We start from the raw sequence: 16,907 nt of genomic DNA, 5'->3' as shown, positions 1-16,907 counted from the left end.
TACCAGGAATGAGAGAAATGTGCATCTCAGAAAAAATGGCATGCCCCTGGTTGAAAGTAAATGAGCCTGGGAGAAGATATTCTAAAACTAAAATGCTTTAATTTTCTTAACAAAGACTTTCTCTGCTCAGACACTTGGAATGATTCTACCTAGATAAAGCCAAACCAAGGAAAAAGGTAGAAGGACCCACACACACAATATATTTTAGATCTACATATTTAAAGGGAACTCATTCTATCTGCCTGTTGAAGGACAGGTCAAAATGTACAGAAAGACCAAAAACAGTCTCCAAGAAGAATTTACTAATCCAGGTCCAACAGACTGAGAATTCACCTGGAGATCCTTTAATATATCAGCTGACATCACTCTTCCACATCCTCGTGGAAAACATACTGTAGGACTTTTTAAGCACAGATCTGTGTAAATTCAGGTATTGGCAGATAAGTAATATATTGATTGATTCAGTGTAGAAAAGCATTCCCTCAGAGCATGCCTGCCCCCTCGAGTAGAGTGAGCTCTTCATCTATACTGCTTCTATTTAACTTCCTATTACTGGTGAGGATTTTCTAGTCATACATACTGTTTAGAATTCTTGTGTCTCATATTTTCCTTACAGATTCAAAATAAACCAGAAAAGAAACCTGGAACACCACTTCCACCTCCAGCCCCCTTTCCAAGTAGCCCCCGACCTCCCTCCCCTGTTCCTCACGTGAATAATGTTGTGAGTGCAACATTATCCATCAACATTCCACGGTTCTACTTTCCTGAAGGACTCCCTGATGCCTGCAGTAATCATGAACAAACTCTAAGCAGAATTGAAGCTGCTTTCATGGATATTGAAGATCAGAAAGCAGATGTTTATGAAATGGGAAAAATTGCAAAGGTAATGTAACTACTAAATGATGTATAATCTCACTTTTTCTAGCTATCCCAATCTCCCTCTCTTTACTGCCTCCTTGCTCTCTATTTTGAAGCATGTATAGAAGGGTTTTTTTTCCACATTGAAAAAAATATATTTGATACTGATATATTAGCTGTGGTACAATTTGAAAAAAACCCTAGTGGTCTCCCAGTCCAACCTCCCATTTAATATGGGAATTTCATTCATGGCATCACCAAAACATAAATTTCCTGCTTGAGTGCCTTCAGTGACAGGAGACTCACTCCGTTGCCAAGCAGCCTGTTCCATCATTAAATAGCTTTACTTGTTAGAAAAAATCCCCTTGTTGAATACAAATCTCTTTTTTTATTCTCATTCGTTGATCATAATTCCTTGCCCTGAAGCCAGACAAGGAACTATTAGGCGAACTCAATGCTGGGATTCTTCTCAGAAATAGATGGATTTGTTATTGCAAGTCTTTGATACTTTTCAATACATCCAGCTGCTTCTAATTTGAGCTCTTAGTCCCTAACCCTTGGACTACTGTAGCACCTTCGGTAACTGGATTCTGCACTTCCAGCCTCCTCCTAGAACAGTTAATACTGAGCATAACCACCAGTTTATATTTGTTCATGTCATTCCCCAGCTCAGCAAAATGCAAGGATTCCTACCATCTATAGCAGCAGTCCCCAACCTGTTTGGCACCAGGGACCGATTTCATACAGAAGACAATTTTTCCATGGAACAAGGGGGTGAGGGAGGGATGGTTTAGGCAGTAACACAAGTGGTGGGGAGCCGCAGATGAAATTTTGCCTGCCTGCTGCTTACCACCTGCTGTGCAGCCCAGTTCCTAACAGGCTAAGGACCAGTACCAGGGTTTGGGGACCCCTGAACTATAGGATGCTTTGTTTCGTTTGGGTTCTGTTTTGGTCATGCACATACACTATTCTGAAGAGTCAGATCCAACCTCAGGATTTAGCAGTGGTCTCCAGCTGTGCTTCAAGAGACAGAGGGGTTAGCAGGGTAAGGGCTGCATGTGGGCAAGGAGACACCAAGAGGGAGTTCCCAAGGCCCCATGCACCCTTCTACTCGGAACACTATCTCTGTCTTCAGGAAGCATATTTAAAAGTTTGAAAACTACCACTTTTGTGGGTAAAATCCACACTACTATTCCTTGTATCCGCCTGACCACCTGTGCCTGCCTCTACATCTGGGCTTTCATGCTTCTCCCCTCCAAAATGGACTTCTACTGTCCACTCCCACATCACCATTCTCTAAGGCTCTGCCCTGTCATGCCCCCTCTGCTTTCCTACTTCTAACCCCAGAACATTTGTTACTGCTGTTAATTTGTAAGTAGAGTGATTTTCAAGAAAATGAAAAAGAATTCTTTATTTTTTTTACTCCTTTTTTCATCATCCCCCAGTCTTGCTTTCTTGTTGACACCTTAGGTGTTTCTAGTGAAAAACTAACTCTTTCATTCTAGAAATAAGATCTCACCTATTTCCACTCTATTGCAACATGAGGAAACTGATATCCCACAAGTATGTACCTGAGGTCACAGTTTGTACATGTCAAGAGACATGTCCTCTGACTCCTGCATCATGCTGTTTCTACCTTATCTCCCCTGAAGTGGGCTAATGTAAAATCAGCCACTCCTACTAAGCAGTGTCCACTCAAATAAATTATAAGCTCTTCAGGGCATTTGCAATTTTTTACCCCATGCTTTGAGAGATGACTATTTTATTATGAATCAAGGTGGTAAATTATCTGAATGGGCTGGAATGTTGAACCTAAATCCAAGAGAGAGAATTTAGCAGAGATGAATTAAATCTGCATTTGAAGATAACATGTTAATCACATAAATGCCAAACAGGGTGTGTCTAACATGGCAATGGTTTGCGTAAGAGAGACAGGAGGCTTCTTGAACAAGTTTGAGCAAACAAGCGGGAGAAACTGCAGATTGAGCACCGTGGTATTTCCTTGTGCTGTGCTGGGCTCCCCATATCTGGAGAGCCAATCCAAGGGATCAGTGCCTCACTGTCAGAGACCTGCAGCCTGCTCTGTCTTGAAGGTCTCAGGTCAACCTTCTTCCTCTTGAATATTCCCAGCCCCTGCCTGAGGAGCTTTCCTGCATGCTGCCTCCACCCTCCTGCTCTGGTGCTCCCGCCTGGCTCATGGCAGCCCTCCCTGGCTGTGGCTCAGCGGCCCGCCAGCACTCCACAGTGAACGCACAGTCAGAGGACAGCAGGGAGCCTGAGGACTCCACGTGGTCACAGGGAGTGTAGGAAAGAGTGTAGTCAGGTCAGGGAAGGGGTTGGTGCTGGGGAGTCAGAGGGAGGACTTTCCTGTTCACAGACAGTGAGGATCTATCTGTAGGTGGCATCAGGAAAAACTGCCAGTGTTATAGCTGACAACATAGAGAAGTTTAAAAAGAGAAAACTGGGTCTTCCCTGGTGGCTCAGGGGTAAAGAATCCGCCTGCCAATATACAGGTTCTATCCCCGATCCGGGAAGGTCCCGCGTGCTGCAGAGCATCTAAGCCTGTGTGCCAAAACTATTTAGCCTTTGCTTGAGAGCCTGAGAGACACAGCTATTGAAACCACATGCCCTATAGCCCATGCTCACAACAGGAGAGCCTACCACAGTGAGAAGCCTGTGCACCGCAACTAGAGAGTAGCCCCTGCTCGCAGCAACAAAGACCCAGCACAGCCAAAAATAAATTTTTTTTTAATTTTTATTTTATTTTTTAACTTTACAATACTGTATTGGTTTTGCCATATATCAAAATGAATCCACCACAGGTATACATGTGTTCCCCATCCTGAACCCTCCTCCCTCCTCCCTCCCCATACCATCCCTCTGGGTCGTCCCAGTGCACCAGCCCCAAGCATCCAGTATCGTGCATCGAACCTGGACTGGCGACTCGTTTCATATATGATATTATACATGTTTCAATGCCATTCTCCCAAATCATCCCACCCTCTAAATTTTTTAATTATAAAAAAAGATAGAAACTTGTTTAGCCATAGTAACAGTCATTTACATAATAATTTACTGTTTATACCAAATTATCATGTGGCGCAATAGCCAGTATAGACATACATACCTGATTAACCTGAGTTGTGCTTGACTATAGTTCTAAATTCCATTCAGGGATGCCAAGCATTTGTGTTCATTGCCCTCAGACCTTAATTGTCAGTTTAGGTAGCAAAGTGAACTAACATTGCGTGTAAGATGAGGATATGTGTATGATGACCTCACAAGTACTATATTAGCTCATTTTATTGGATTTTATCTCTTTATTCTTAAAATCATTTATTTTAAAAAATTTATTTAATCATGTCTTCCAGTTCGCTAGTTCCATGTAATCCAACTTGTTCTCAGCTATGGCCAGTCTGTTAGGACTCACTACACCAGCCTTTCCACCACTCTTTGTTCTGCAGACTGTCCTAGCTCCTTGGAGAGACTGATCTCCATTTCTGATTAAATTCTTAGTGTGTAGTTTGTATTTTTTTCCACAGCTTTATGAAGTGATGGAGAAGAAACGAATAGAGAATGATCTAAGAGGGACAAAAGCAGCATAGGAACAGAAACTGAGCAACAGCAAGGAAAGTATTTGGCACCACTGAGTTTTAGCCTCTTACAGGCTTGAGGGAGTAGAGGGAGAATTTGAGGGAGAAGAATGAAACTATCTTCTGAACTGTACAGAGCGCTCCAGCTCTTCTCACTAGCTGACATGGCACCAGCTTAACCCTCTTGCCTGTGGCCTACAAGTAGCCTCTTGGTACCTTTATTTCTTTGTCTGCAGAATGAAATAAGAATACCTGCCCTCTCCTGTATGGGGTCATGTCAGGACTGAGTAAAATAACAAGCATGAGACATTTTAAAATGTTAAAGAACCTTGCAACTATTGGGCGAGCATCTCTTCCTACATATCATTAGACAACTTGCGTTTAGTTCTTTATATTATTGGGTCATTTTTAGATGAAATTATAGGTGTTAATCAAGTTTTCTTGGCTCCAGCAACACTGACACTTGCCTTCTCTAAGCCTGTTTCCTAAACCCATTTTCAGCATGTCCTGTACCTCTTCACTTGTCATCCTGTCTTTTACTTTGTGAAGAGTCTTGGCATGAGCTTATTCTCTCCTTTGTTATAAAAGTCTCTATTCTGTTGCCCTCAGATTAGTATTATTTACTTTTTTTAGGTTTGTATTGATCTTGCTCCTTTTATCGTAATTCTGTTTTTAAGAAGATGCGGGCCAGTCATACATGTATTTTTTAAATAGCGGGAAAGTATACTTATTTTCTCTGATTTCAGAGCAGTTTTTATTTATTAACTTATTTTATTTTGGCTGTGCAGGGTCTTCCTTGGGGCATGCAGGCTTTCCCTAGTTGTCGCACATGGGGGCTTCTTTCATTGTGGTGCGTGGGCTTGGTTGCCCCACATCATGTGAGATCTTATTTTCCCAGCCAGGGGTCAAACCCAAGTCCCCTACGTTGGAAGATGGATTCATAACCACTGGACCACCAGAGAAATACCTACATTTTTAAAAGACAGTCAAAGTGTAATATCTGCAGCCCTTGCCATCCACTGCCCTTCTCGTTTTTGCATTTAGTATTTTCTCCAAGGGCTTGATACCTTCATGCTGCTCAACCCTTGACTACTCGGGGTGTCCCACTACAAGAAAAATAGGTCAGTCCTTTCACACCCACTTCAAAATGTATCTACTCAGTACCATATCTCTTAGGTTTCTGCCTTTGGGTTATAATAAATTTGTTTTTGTGTTTTTTTATATTACTTTATTTATTTTAATTGGAAGCTAATTACTTTACAATATTGTATTGGTTTTGCCATACATTGACATGAATCCACCAGGGGTGTACATGTGTTCCCATCCTGAACCCCCCTCCCACCTCCTTCCCCATCGCATCTCTCTGGGTCATCCCAGTGCACCAGCCCTGAGCACCGTGTCTCATGCATCAAACCTGGACTGGCGATTCGTTTCACATATGATAATATACATGTTTCAATGCCATTCTCCCAAATCATCCCACCCTCGCCCTCTCCCACAGAGTCCATAAGACTGTTCTGTACAACTGTTCTATACTCTTTTGCTGTCTCACATACAGAGTTATCATTACCATCTTTCTAGATTCCATAAATATGTGTTAGTATACTGTATTGGTGTTTTTCTTTCTGGCTTACTTCACTCTGTATAATAGGCTCCAGTTTCATCCACCTCATTAGAACTGATTCAAATGCATTCTTTTTAATGGCTGAGTAATACTCCATTGTGTACATGTACCACAGTTTTCTTATCCATTTGTCTGCTGATGGACATCTAGGTTGCTTCCATGTCCTGGCTATTATAAACAGTGCTGTGATGAAGATTGGGGTACACATGTCTCTTTCAATTCTGGTTTCCTCAGTGTGTATGCCCAGCAGTTGGATTGCTGGGTCATATGGCAGTTCTATTTCCAGTTTTTTAAGGAATCTCCACACTGTTCTCCATAATAAATTTGTAAATGTTAATCCCAGTGATTTGCTACTCTTTATGAGCTGACATGTACATTTTAACAAAGTCTTCTGAATAAAAATCATAATCCAAGGAAATGAAAGTGGTTTAATAGTGGACGTAGTCCCACAGGATGGTAAGTGCACAGGCCCTGAACGTGTTTCAGCTGAGCTGGTGACCACTTCCCAAGGATGAGCTAGACGATTCCTGATCCCTTCCAATTCTGAAAAATCTGTAGTGACTCTAATGTTGGGAGCTTCAAGTACTTTGGCAAGCCAGTCCCACCCAGTCTCTCTCTCTATTTTCTCTCTCTTTTTGTGGCTCTGCACCACCACCTCCATAATTCAAGCTGTTCTTTTAATTTTCCAGGCAGTTGCCAATAGCCTATCACATATAAGAGCATTTTCTTGGCATACTACCATTCCTCATGAAAGGGAGGCTTGGGATTGGGGAAAGTGGATTTGACAGTAACCACCCAAAGTATATTAATTGTGATCTTTGTACCTTGGCAATCATAATTTACACAATAAACAAAATCCATTTGGTTGCTAAGCAACACCTTTCCCTCATTCTTGACCTCAGTGGAGGTATTTGACCTCTGGACTTAGGAAATTTTAAATTCCACCCTACTTGCAGAATGTGATTGGGTGGCCCTGGCAGAAGCAATCTCTTATTGCTGCCCTGTACTTACTTACCGCCCTTGGCTTGAATCTCATCATCCATGTCCTCATCTCTGACATGAACCCAGCAGTCCTGGGCATTCTCTCAGCATAACTAATCTCAGATGAAGTACTGTTCAGGCTTCTGTAGGATCCCCTATGCACAGAGGCCCCACATCAGGAGCAGTTTCACCTCAGCCTAATATGGATTCACACCTAGTCATCTACCAGAGGAGAAGCTTCCCTTTGTAGAATAAGACTCAATAGTCCTATATCTATTAAGAATATCTTTATCCAGTAATAAGATGTGACTCTTTGAAGAGCTTCTGATTTGGGAATACGTTTTATGTGTGTATACAAAATTGGGAACATGTGGAGATTATTTTTCTGCTAATATTTAGATATTAATATTTGGAAGAATTTTCCCTCTAGAAAAAAAAGCAGGTAAATTTGGTATGAATTATTTCTTATAAAAGGATAAGAATAATTTTTCTTTCTTCTTATTATTTTTAATATAAATTCATTTATTTTAATTGGAGGCTAATTTCTTTACAATATTGTATTGGTTTTGCCATACCTTGACATGAATCCACCACAGGTGTACATTTTTCTTAATTGGAAGAAAAAGGTTTTTTATTGAGAAGAAAATCATTACCTTTTAGGATGTTGTATTTTAATTCTTTCTAAGGCTGTTATAATATGTTGTCATTGGTGATATGTTCTGATATATAAATAAATGATAGCATTTTAATTTTTGCCTCCCATTTTTCACCTGAATTGTAACCATTTAAATAGATTTATAGCTGTTTTCTAAAACAGTCCAGGCTTTTCAGTTTCTCCTTGAACCTGGGGCCTAATAACACAGTAAGCAAAGGAGAAAAGGAGAGAGAGAGCGTATTGATACCAAGTGACTGGGTAGTAAAGGTGGCTCTATTTTTCTCCCATAGGAAGGGAGGCCATTTACACAACCATGACATTCAGTCACTTATTTTTCTTTCTAAAAGTAGAAAGTACGTGATGTAAGAGTGGTAGGAAGGGAGGGAGATTGGTTGCTTTAACTATAAAATTTACGGGAAAGAAACATCACTATAAATGTACTTTAAGAAAAGGCAGATGGATATTCATCTTCTTCGTGACACATGTCATCCTCTTGTATTGTTTTCCCCCTGATCGCTGAATCTGCCCCAGCTGATGTATCTGCTCCATCCCAGTTTTGCTCCCCCAGGTCCCCTTCTGTCCACTGTGGCCTGAAGGGTAAAAGCCACAAAGGCCCTTTCTATGGCCATGCCATCTCTTCACTGCGCCTTGGCTCACACTGCATTTGTGTTTTATTTGCAGGCCTGCGGCTGTCCTCTTTATTGGAAAGCCCCCATGTTCAGGGCTGCAGGGGGAGAGAGGACAGGATTTGTGTCAGCACAGTCATTCATCACCATATGGAGAAAGTAAGTAAGAGAGCAGCTACTCGGGCTGGGCAAGGAATTATCTGGTCCTCGTGACATGCTTTATAAAGGACACTAATTTTACTCATTCGTTAATTTCCCTCTTACCCTTTGTTTCAGCAAGTAAAATTCAATGATTGACAACTTTTTATGCCCACAAACAAATTCTTTCCCTAAGCCTTTATCTTACATGTCTCTGATCGTTAAAGCAGATCTCCAAAACTACTTGTTTAATAACTATTTGATAGTTTCTTAGTTTCACTTGTTAACAATTTGAGTCTTAGGATTGGACTCTTATAGCAGTGACATAAATGTTCCTTTAAGGGGAGCAAATCATACGTGTCACATGCTTTCATTCTCATCTGATCCAATTTAGAATTGTATCCAGTTGATTTATTAAAAATAACTGAATTCTGGGACTTCCCTGGTGGTCCAGTGGTTAAGACTCTGTGCTTCTAACCCAGGGGGCTCTGGTTCCATCCCTGGTCGAGAGTTAGGATTCCCACGTGCTGCATGGCCGAAAATAAATAAAGATCTTTCTTTTAAAAAATAACTGAATTCTAATAGATTTTAGTCATTACTTTTTGAAAGCTCCAGTTAAGGAACAAAGGGTTAGTATATTTATAAAGATACTCCTGGATTTTAATATCCTGACAAGTTCTCTTGAATTTAAATCCAACTTGCTTCTCTCTTTTCTTTTTTCTGCCTTCTTTCTTTAGAAATTATTTATTGATATATTTATGCACAATTTAAGGGAATGTTATAGCTTGCCCCTTCTACCTCTTTTAACCGATCAGCCTTCTCTAAGTATGTTGCTCTTACTTTCTGGGCTGGATACCCTTCCTGATGAACTACTGGGAAATGCTGTTCACCTGCCATCACTATCATCACTGTTATTTAAAATCAGCATATAATAGCAGCAAAACTCAACTTCAGATCAGATCAGATCAGATCAGTCGCTCAGTCATGTCCAACTCTTTGCGACCCCATGAGTCTGGCATTCTGGAGGCAGCACGCCAGGCCTCCCTGTCCATCACCAACTCCCGGAGTTCACTCAGACTCACGTCCATCAAGTCAGTGATGCCATCCAGCCATCTCATCCTCTGTCGTCCTCTTCTCCTCCTGCCCCCAGTCCCTCCCAGCACCAGAATCTTTTCCAATGAATCAACTCTTCATATGAGGTGGCCAAAGTACTGGAGTTTCAGCTTTAGCATCATTCCTTCCAAAGAAATCTCAGGGCTGATCTCCTTCAGAAGGGACTGGTTGGATCTCCTTGCAGTCCAAGGGATTCTCAAGAGTCTTCTCCAACACCACAGTTCAAAAGCATCAATTCTTCGGTGCTCAGCCTTCACAGTCCAACTCTCACATCCATACATGACCACAGGAAAAACCATAGCCTTGACTAGATGAACCTTTGTTGGCAGAGTAATGTCTCTGCTTTTGAATATGCTATCTAGGTTGGTCACAACTTTCCTTCCAAGGAGTAAGCGTCTTTTAATTTCATGGCTGCAGTCACCATCTGTAGTGATTTTGGAGCCCAAAAAAATAAAGTCTGACATTGTTTCCACTGTTTCCCCATCTGTTTCCCATGAAGTGGTGGGACTGGATGCCATGATCTTGGTTTTCTGAATGTTGAGCTTTAAGCCAACTTTTTCACTCTCCACTTTCACTTTCATCAAGAGGCTTTTGAGTTCCTCTTCACTTTCTGCCATAAGGGTGGTGTCATCTGCACATCTGAGGTTATTGGTATTTCTCCCAGCAATCTTGATTCCAATTTGTGTTTCTTCCAGTCCAGCATTTCTCATGATGTACTCTGTATATAAGGTAAATAAACAGGGTGACAATATACAGCCTTCACGAACTCCTTTTCCTATTTGGAACCAGTCTGTTGTTCCATGTCGAGTTCTAACTGTTGCTTCCTGACCTGCATACAAATTTCTCAAGAGGCAGATCAGGTGGTCTGGTATTCCCATTTCTTGAAGAATTTTCCACAGTTTATTGTGATCCACACAGTCAAAGGCTTTGGCATAGTCAATAAAGCAGAAATAGATGTTTTTCTGGAACTCTCTTGCTTTTTCCATGATCCAGCAGATATTGGCAATTTGATCTCTGGTTCCTCTGCCTTTTCTAAAACCAGCTTGAACATCTGGAAGTTCATGGTTCACATATTGCTGAAGCCTGGCTTGGAGAATTTTGAGCATTACTTTACTAGCATGTGAGATGAGTGCAATTGTGCGGTAGTTTGAGCATTCTTTGGCATTGCCTTTCTTTGGGATTGGAATGAAAACTGACCTTTTCCAGTCCTGTGGCCACTGCTGAGTTTTCCAAATTTGCTGGCATATTGAGTGCAGCACTTTCACAGCATCGTCTTTCAGGATTTGGAATAGCTCAACTGGAATTCCATCACCTCCACTAGCTTTGTTTGTAGCGCTGCTTTCTAAGTCCCACTTGACTTCACATTCCAGGATGTCTGGCTCTAGGTCAGTGATCACACCATCGTGATTATCTGGGTCGTGAAGATCTTTTTTGTACAGTTCTTCTGTGTATTCTTGCCATCTCTTCTTAATATCTTCTGCTTCTGTTAGGTCCATACCATCTCTGTCCTTTATCGAGCTCATCTTTGCATGAAATGTTCCTTTGGTATCTCTGATTTTCTTGAAGAGATCCCTAGTCTTTCCCATTCTGTTGTTTTCCTCTGTTTCTTTGCATTGATTGCTGAAGAAGGCTTTCTTATCTCTTCTTGCTATTCTTTGGAACTCTGCATTCAGATGTTTATATCTTTCCTTTTCTCCTTTGCTTTTCACTTCTCTTCTTTTCACAGCTATTTGTAAGGCCTCCCTAATCCTTTCCTGCCACCTCAAAGCCCTTACTAGTAAAATGCTTGAGAACATAAGTGATTAATAACTATATTCTTATTTTGAAAAATCTAGCCACAAGTTGAGTTCACCAAGTTCTTCTTGCACTACAATAGAACTAAAGTGATCAGGAATAGGAAAGACTAGAGATCTCTTTAAGAAAGTTAGAGATACCAGGGAACATTTCATGCAAGGATGGGCACAATAAAGGACAAAAACAGTATAGACCTAACAGAAACAGAAGATATTAAGAAGAGGTAGCAGAAGAACTACACAGAAAAGATCTTTATGACCCAGATAACCACGATGGTGTGATCACTCACCTAGAGCCAAACATACTGGAGTGTGAGGTCAAGTGGGCCTTAGGAAGCATCACTACAAACAAAACTAGTGGAGGTGTTGAAATTCCAGCTGAGCTATTTCAAATCATAAAAGATGATGCTGTTAAAGTGATGCACTCAGTATGCCAGCAAATTTGGAAAACTCAGCAGTGGCCACAGGACTAGAAAAGGTCAGTTTTCATTCCAATCCCAAAGAAAGGCAATGCCAAAGAATGTTCAAACTACCACACAATTGGACTCATCTCACACGCTAGCAAATTAATGCTCAAAATATTCCAAGCTAGGCTTCAACAGTACGTGAATTGTGAACTTCCAGATGTTCAAGCTGGATTTAGAAAAGACAGAGGAACCAGAGATCAAATTGCCAACATCTGTTGGATTATAGAAAAAGCTAGAGAATTCCAGAAAAACATCTGCTTCATTGACTATACTAAAGCCTTTGACTGTGTGGATCACAACCAACTGCGAAAAATTCTTAAAGAGATAGGAATACCAGACCCTTACCTGCCTCTTGAGAAATCTGTATGCAGGTCAAGAAGCAGCAGTTAGAACCTGACATGGAACAACAGACTGGTTCCAAACTGAGAAAGGATATGTCAAGGCTGTATATTGTCACCCTGCTTATTTAACTTTTATGCAGAGTACATCATGGGAAATGCCAGGTTGGATGAAGCACAAGCTTAAATTAAGATTTGGGAGAAACATCAATAGCTCAGATATGTAGATTACACCACCCTTATGACAAAAAGTGAAGAGGAACTCAAGAGCCCCTTGATGAAAGTGAAACAGGAGAGTGGAAAAGCTGGCTTAAAACTGAACATTCAAAAAACAAAAATCATGGCATCCAGTCCCATCACTTCATAGCAAATAGACAGGGAAACAATGGAAACAGTGACAGACTATTTTCTTGGACTCCAGAATCACTGCAGATGGTGACTACAGCCATGAAATTAAAAGACGCTCGCTGCTTGGAAGAAAAGCTATGACAAACCTAGAGAGCATATTAAAAAGCAGAGACATTACTTTGCCAACAAAAGTCCTTCTAGTCAAAGCTGTGATGTTTCCAATGGTTGTATGGATGTGAGAGTTGGACCATAAAGAAAGGTGACTGACAAAGAATTGATGCTTTTGAACTGTGGTGTTGGAGAAGACTCTTGAGAGTCCCTTGGACTGCAAGGAGATCAAACTAATCAGTCCTAAAGGAAATCAATCCTGAATCTTCATTGGAAGGACTGATGCTGAAGCTGAATCTCCAATACTTTGGCCACGTCATGCAAAGAACCAACTCACTGGAAAAGACCCTGATGCTGGGAATGACTGAAGGTAGGAGGAGAAGGGGACGACAGAGGATGAGATAGATGGCATCACTAACTCGGTGGACATGAGTTTGAGCAAGCTCTGGGAGACGGTGAAGGACAGGGCAACCTGGCATGCTGCAGTCCATGGAGCCGCAAAGAGTAGGATACGACTAAGTGACTGCACGACAACAAAGTGATGAGGAGAAATAAGACCACGAGTTCACACCAGAGCCAAAAGCTATAAGTGCCTCATGCTTTCCAGGTGAATTTTGATCATTCTGTTGCAGGGAATAGTTCTAAGTTGTTCAGATCCCAAGGACTGCAGTGGCCATGGGAGAATCACTCCTTATACACTAGTGGAATGACCCTCCAGAAGTCAGGGCCATGGTCACCATTCCCTCTCTCCTACTGCAAATAGGACACAGCTGGATAGAAGTCTAAAAAATGAGGTTTTTTCCAGTGTATGGTTAAGCAATAATAAAAGCACAATAATTTCTTGGAGTCCAGGATTAGCAAAAAAAGCACTAATTAGGCAGAAGTAAGCCAGTTTAAAAAAAAAAATGGTATTTTCCATTCTGGCTATTGTGGCACCTAAAACCAGAGGGAAGAAAATAGAGCTGAAGGCCTAGGATTCCCTCTCCTTTCCCCACCAGTAAAGCCAGGACTTCAGCCGGGTGGTCTGCTTGTCTATTATTAGTTACTATTGTTGTTATTTTAAAGCAGCATATAACAGTAGCAGAATTGAAGAACTTGAAATGTGTAATGTTCTGGCTTTCAGCTACCTTCTCTCCCCTGGGTAGGTGACAGGCCCTAAAAAAGGCCTCAGGTAGAGTGTGAACAAAGGGTAGAGAGAACAGGGATGTTACACAGCTCTTGTCAGGGTATCTTCAGCCCCTGAATTCAACATTGTTGGCAAAACCCCTCTAACAGTCTGGGAAAGCAGCAAGAGTGAGTTGTGATTGTTTCAGATAAAAGTTTGAACAACCTGGGAGATTTCAAAAATAAATAAATAATAGGAAGTAGCTCATTCTATAAATGATTAGAGCCAGAGACAAGGGCTTGCATTCTAAGTTATTTTCACTATGCGAGGACCCTGTCTGGGTGAGCCTGAAGCTGACTGTGGCAGAAGAAAACTAGTAATCAACTTGTTTACCTACAATTAACTTTATAATGTTAAGGATAGTAACAGCCAGGTTTTTTTGGCCCTAAGACTGTGTCACTGAGATAGAGTGGACATTTATGTTGGTGGATAGAGCAGCAGCATCCACAACAGCTGTATTTCTTTATTGAGATGAATCATTTTCACTTTGCTGCTAAGTCACTTCAGTCGTGTCCGACTCTGTGCGACCCCATAGACGGCAGCCCACCAGGCTCCCGTCCCTGGGATTCTCCAGGCAAGAACACTGGGGTGGGTTGCCATTTCCTTCTCCAATGCATAAAAGAGAAAAGTGAAAGTGAAGTTGCTCAGTCGTGTCCGACTCTTAGCGACCCCATGGACAGCAGCCCACCAGGTTCCTCCGTCCATGAGATTTTCCAGGCAAGAGTACTGGAGTGGGGTGCCATTGCCTTTTCCCATTTTCACTTTATCTCCAAGGAAGAGAGATTTCTGCAAAGTCAAAAGGGGGAAAAAGGACATGAAGCACAAGTCCTCATTTTCCATTACTGCAGGAAACTGCTTATGAAATATATAGCATGAGCAACTGTCCCTGTCTTTTTTCCATTAAAAAAAAGAAAAAAAATCCTATGAATAGATAAGTGTAAGGTCTTTTTTTCTATTTTCTGGCCAGATACTATAATGACTGGAGTGCCCTCTAGTGGCAGCTCCTCTCTTGCGCGCTCAAAATGCCTTTTAAAAACCAGGGTGCTTTAAAGGAGCACCAAGTAGGGCTATTTTGGGAGACTAAGCAACTAAGCATGATGGTTTGAATTACCACACTTACCTTGAAGAAGACATGTGTTTATTTTTATAATTTTTTACAAATTGTACTCTTTGCTTAGTGACCTGGGTCCAACTTTAGCATATTAAGACTTTCAAGTACAAAAAAAATAACAGAATTAAAACACCCACTCCAGTGTTCTTGCCTGGAGAATCTCAGGGACGGGGGAACCTGGCGGGCTGCCAGACGTCTATGGGGTTGCACAGAGTCAGACACGACTGAAGCGACTTAGCAGCAGCATATACATACACATGCTGACTTACCCCAGTAATAGGCTCTATATAATCTTGTGGGGAAAGTCAAATACAAAAGTCACAGCATAACAGTAAATAATTTTCCTCCTGTCCCAGTGCTCATGGGGTGGAGGTTTCTGAGCCCTCTTCTGAGTGTTTTGAGTGTGAACTCCTCACCAGGCTTTTGTTCCCCTGCCTCTGATCCCCCTCCCTTCCCTGTTCTGCTGCCCATTTCCTCTCTATTCTTTGACAACTGTTTCTGCTACAGTCAAGACATTTTTAGGGGAAAGAGATTGCTCCATAGCATTTCGTTTTGAGTTCCTAGATTACCAACTTTGTGACAGAACTCCTCTCAGAATCGGTAATATTGCTCCAACTTTTATATGCTTTACTTCTTACCTTTTCATGTCAAAGTGTCATTTGTTCATTAACAAAACAACATTTCATCTTAAGAGCTCTGGAAGATAGTTTAGAATAGCTATGTTTACCTTCTTTCTCCAGTTTTCGTGACTTTTATTATGTCTTTTTCTCCTGGCGAATGAAGTTCACCAGCCTCTAGCACTGGCTGAACATCATAATTCATCTTTTCTTTCTGTTGCATGCTTCTAATACCAAAAGGCCATACCTGACTTAACTTCACCCTCTCAGAATCTCTCATCTGGTATATCTGTGCAGTTTGTACATAGTGCTGCTATCCTTTCTTCATGAAAACACTATTTTCCAAAGACCTCCCTGCTTTTTGAACATCCCACTCATGTTCAAATCATAAGAGATGGTTCCCATCAGCACCTGTTTCACTGATCTCTTTCTGAAACGTGTATTTATTTAACTTTGGGAGCCTTAAGCATGCTGAAGAATGATAAGGAAAATAACTTTAAAGAGTGTTCTATGGCTTTAATAATCACAAATGGAATCAGTTAAGTGGATATCTGTTGGTCAGATCACAAACATTTTTTAAGAATCTTCAGTATGAAAGTCACTGTTTCTAGTGCTAAAGGAAAAAAAAAAAAAAAAAAAAAAGAGCTATAACTTTGCCTGCCCTTTAGGTGCCAGAGAAATAAAAGGAAATCCATGGTACAATGGCATATGTAATACACATAAACTAAATATAGTACAAAGATCAGTAAGGGATTTAGCTATCAGAGAAGGCTTTTTGAAAGAGGTGAGTTATTAGCTGGACCTTAAAGAATAACCTGTATTCAGATAGCAAAGTTGGGAGAGGTGGTTTTCCAGGAGAGATAAACAGCATGAGAAATGGCACTAAGGCAAGAATGCACACGGCACACTCAGAGCAGAGTGGGTCAGGCCGGCTGCCCAGAGTGGACGTTTCAGTTTAGCAAAGTGGTGAGATAGGCATACTGGCTCTAGCCTAATTGAAGAGGGCCTTAAATGCCAAACTTAGATATTTAGATTTCCTCACATAAGTGGTAAAAAACTGTTGAACATTTTTGGAAAAGGGAATTATATAATCAAAGAATGTTTTAGAATGATGAATTATCTGTGATGTGAGGTTGGATGGACACTGAAGCCTGTTTTGACCTTCTTCCCTTCTGAAAGTCTCAGCATGAAATAAAAAGACCCTGGACTTCATGGTAAACTGGAAACAGGAAGGAAGAAATGGTTGTTTAAAATGTGTTCCCATGCTATATTCCAAGCACTAGTGGTCCAGGCTAGAAACCTGGAAGTCATCATGGACTTTCCCCACTTGTACCCCTCCACACCAGTCAACTATCATGTCCTTTCATTTTCA

At 41.2% G+C, this 16,907-nt stretch overlaps 1 protein-coding gene across 6 annotated transcripts in view; it reads left to right on the top strand.

The window, feature by feature from the left end:
- The window catches only part of PPP2R3A (protein phosphatase 2 regulatory subunit B''alpha), a 233,752-nt gene that overhangs the window by 88,249 nt on the left and 128,596 nt on the right, over positions 1-16,907 (top strand). For all 6 annotated transcript variants that reach the window (XM_070375954.1, XM_070375969.1, XM_070375959.1 and 3 more), the window contains 2 exons: positions 617-883; positions 8,393-8,496. In XM_070375954.1, coding sequence (XP_070232055.1) covers positions 617-883; positions 8,393-8,496 — 371 coding nt within the window. The remainder of the gene's footprint in view (positions 1-616; positions 884-8,392; positions 8,497-16,907) is intronic.

The sequence above is a fragment of the Bos mutus genome, chromosome 1, assembly GCF_027580195.1.
Source record: "Bos mutus isolate GX-2022 chromosome 1, NWIPB_WYAK_1.1, whole genome shotgun sequence".
Taxonomy (NCBI): domain Eukaryota; kingdom Metazoa; phylum Chordata; class Mammalia; order Artiodactyla; family Bovidae; genus Bos; species Bos mutus.
The sequence above is the reverse complement of the archived record's forward strand: the minus strand, read 5'-3'. Positions and strand labels throughout refer to the sequence as shown.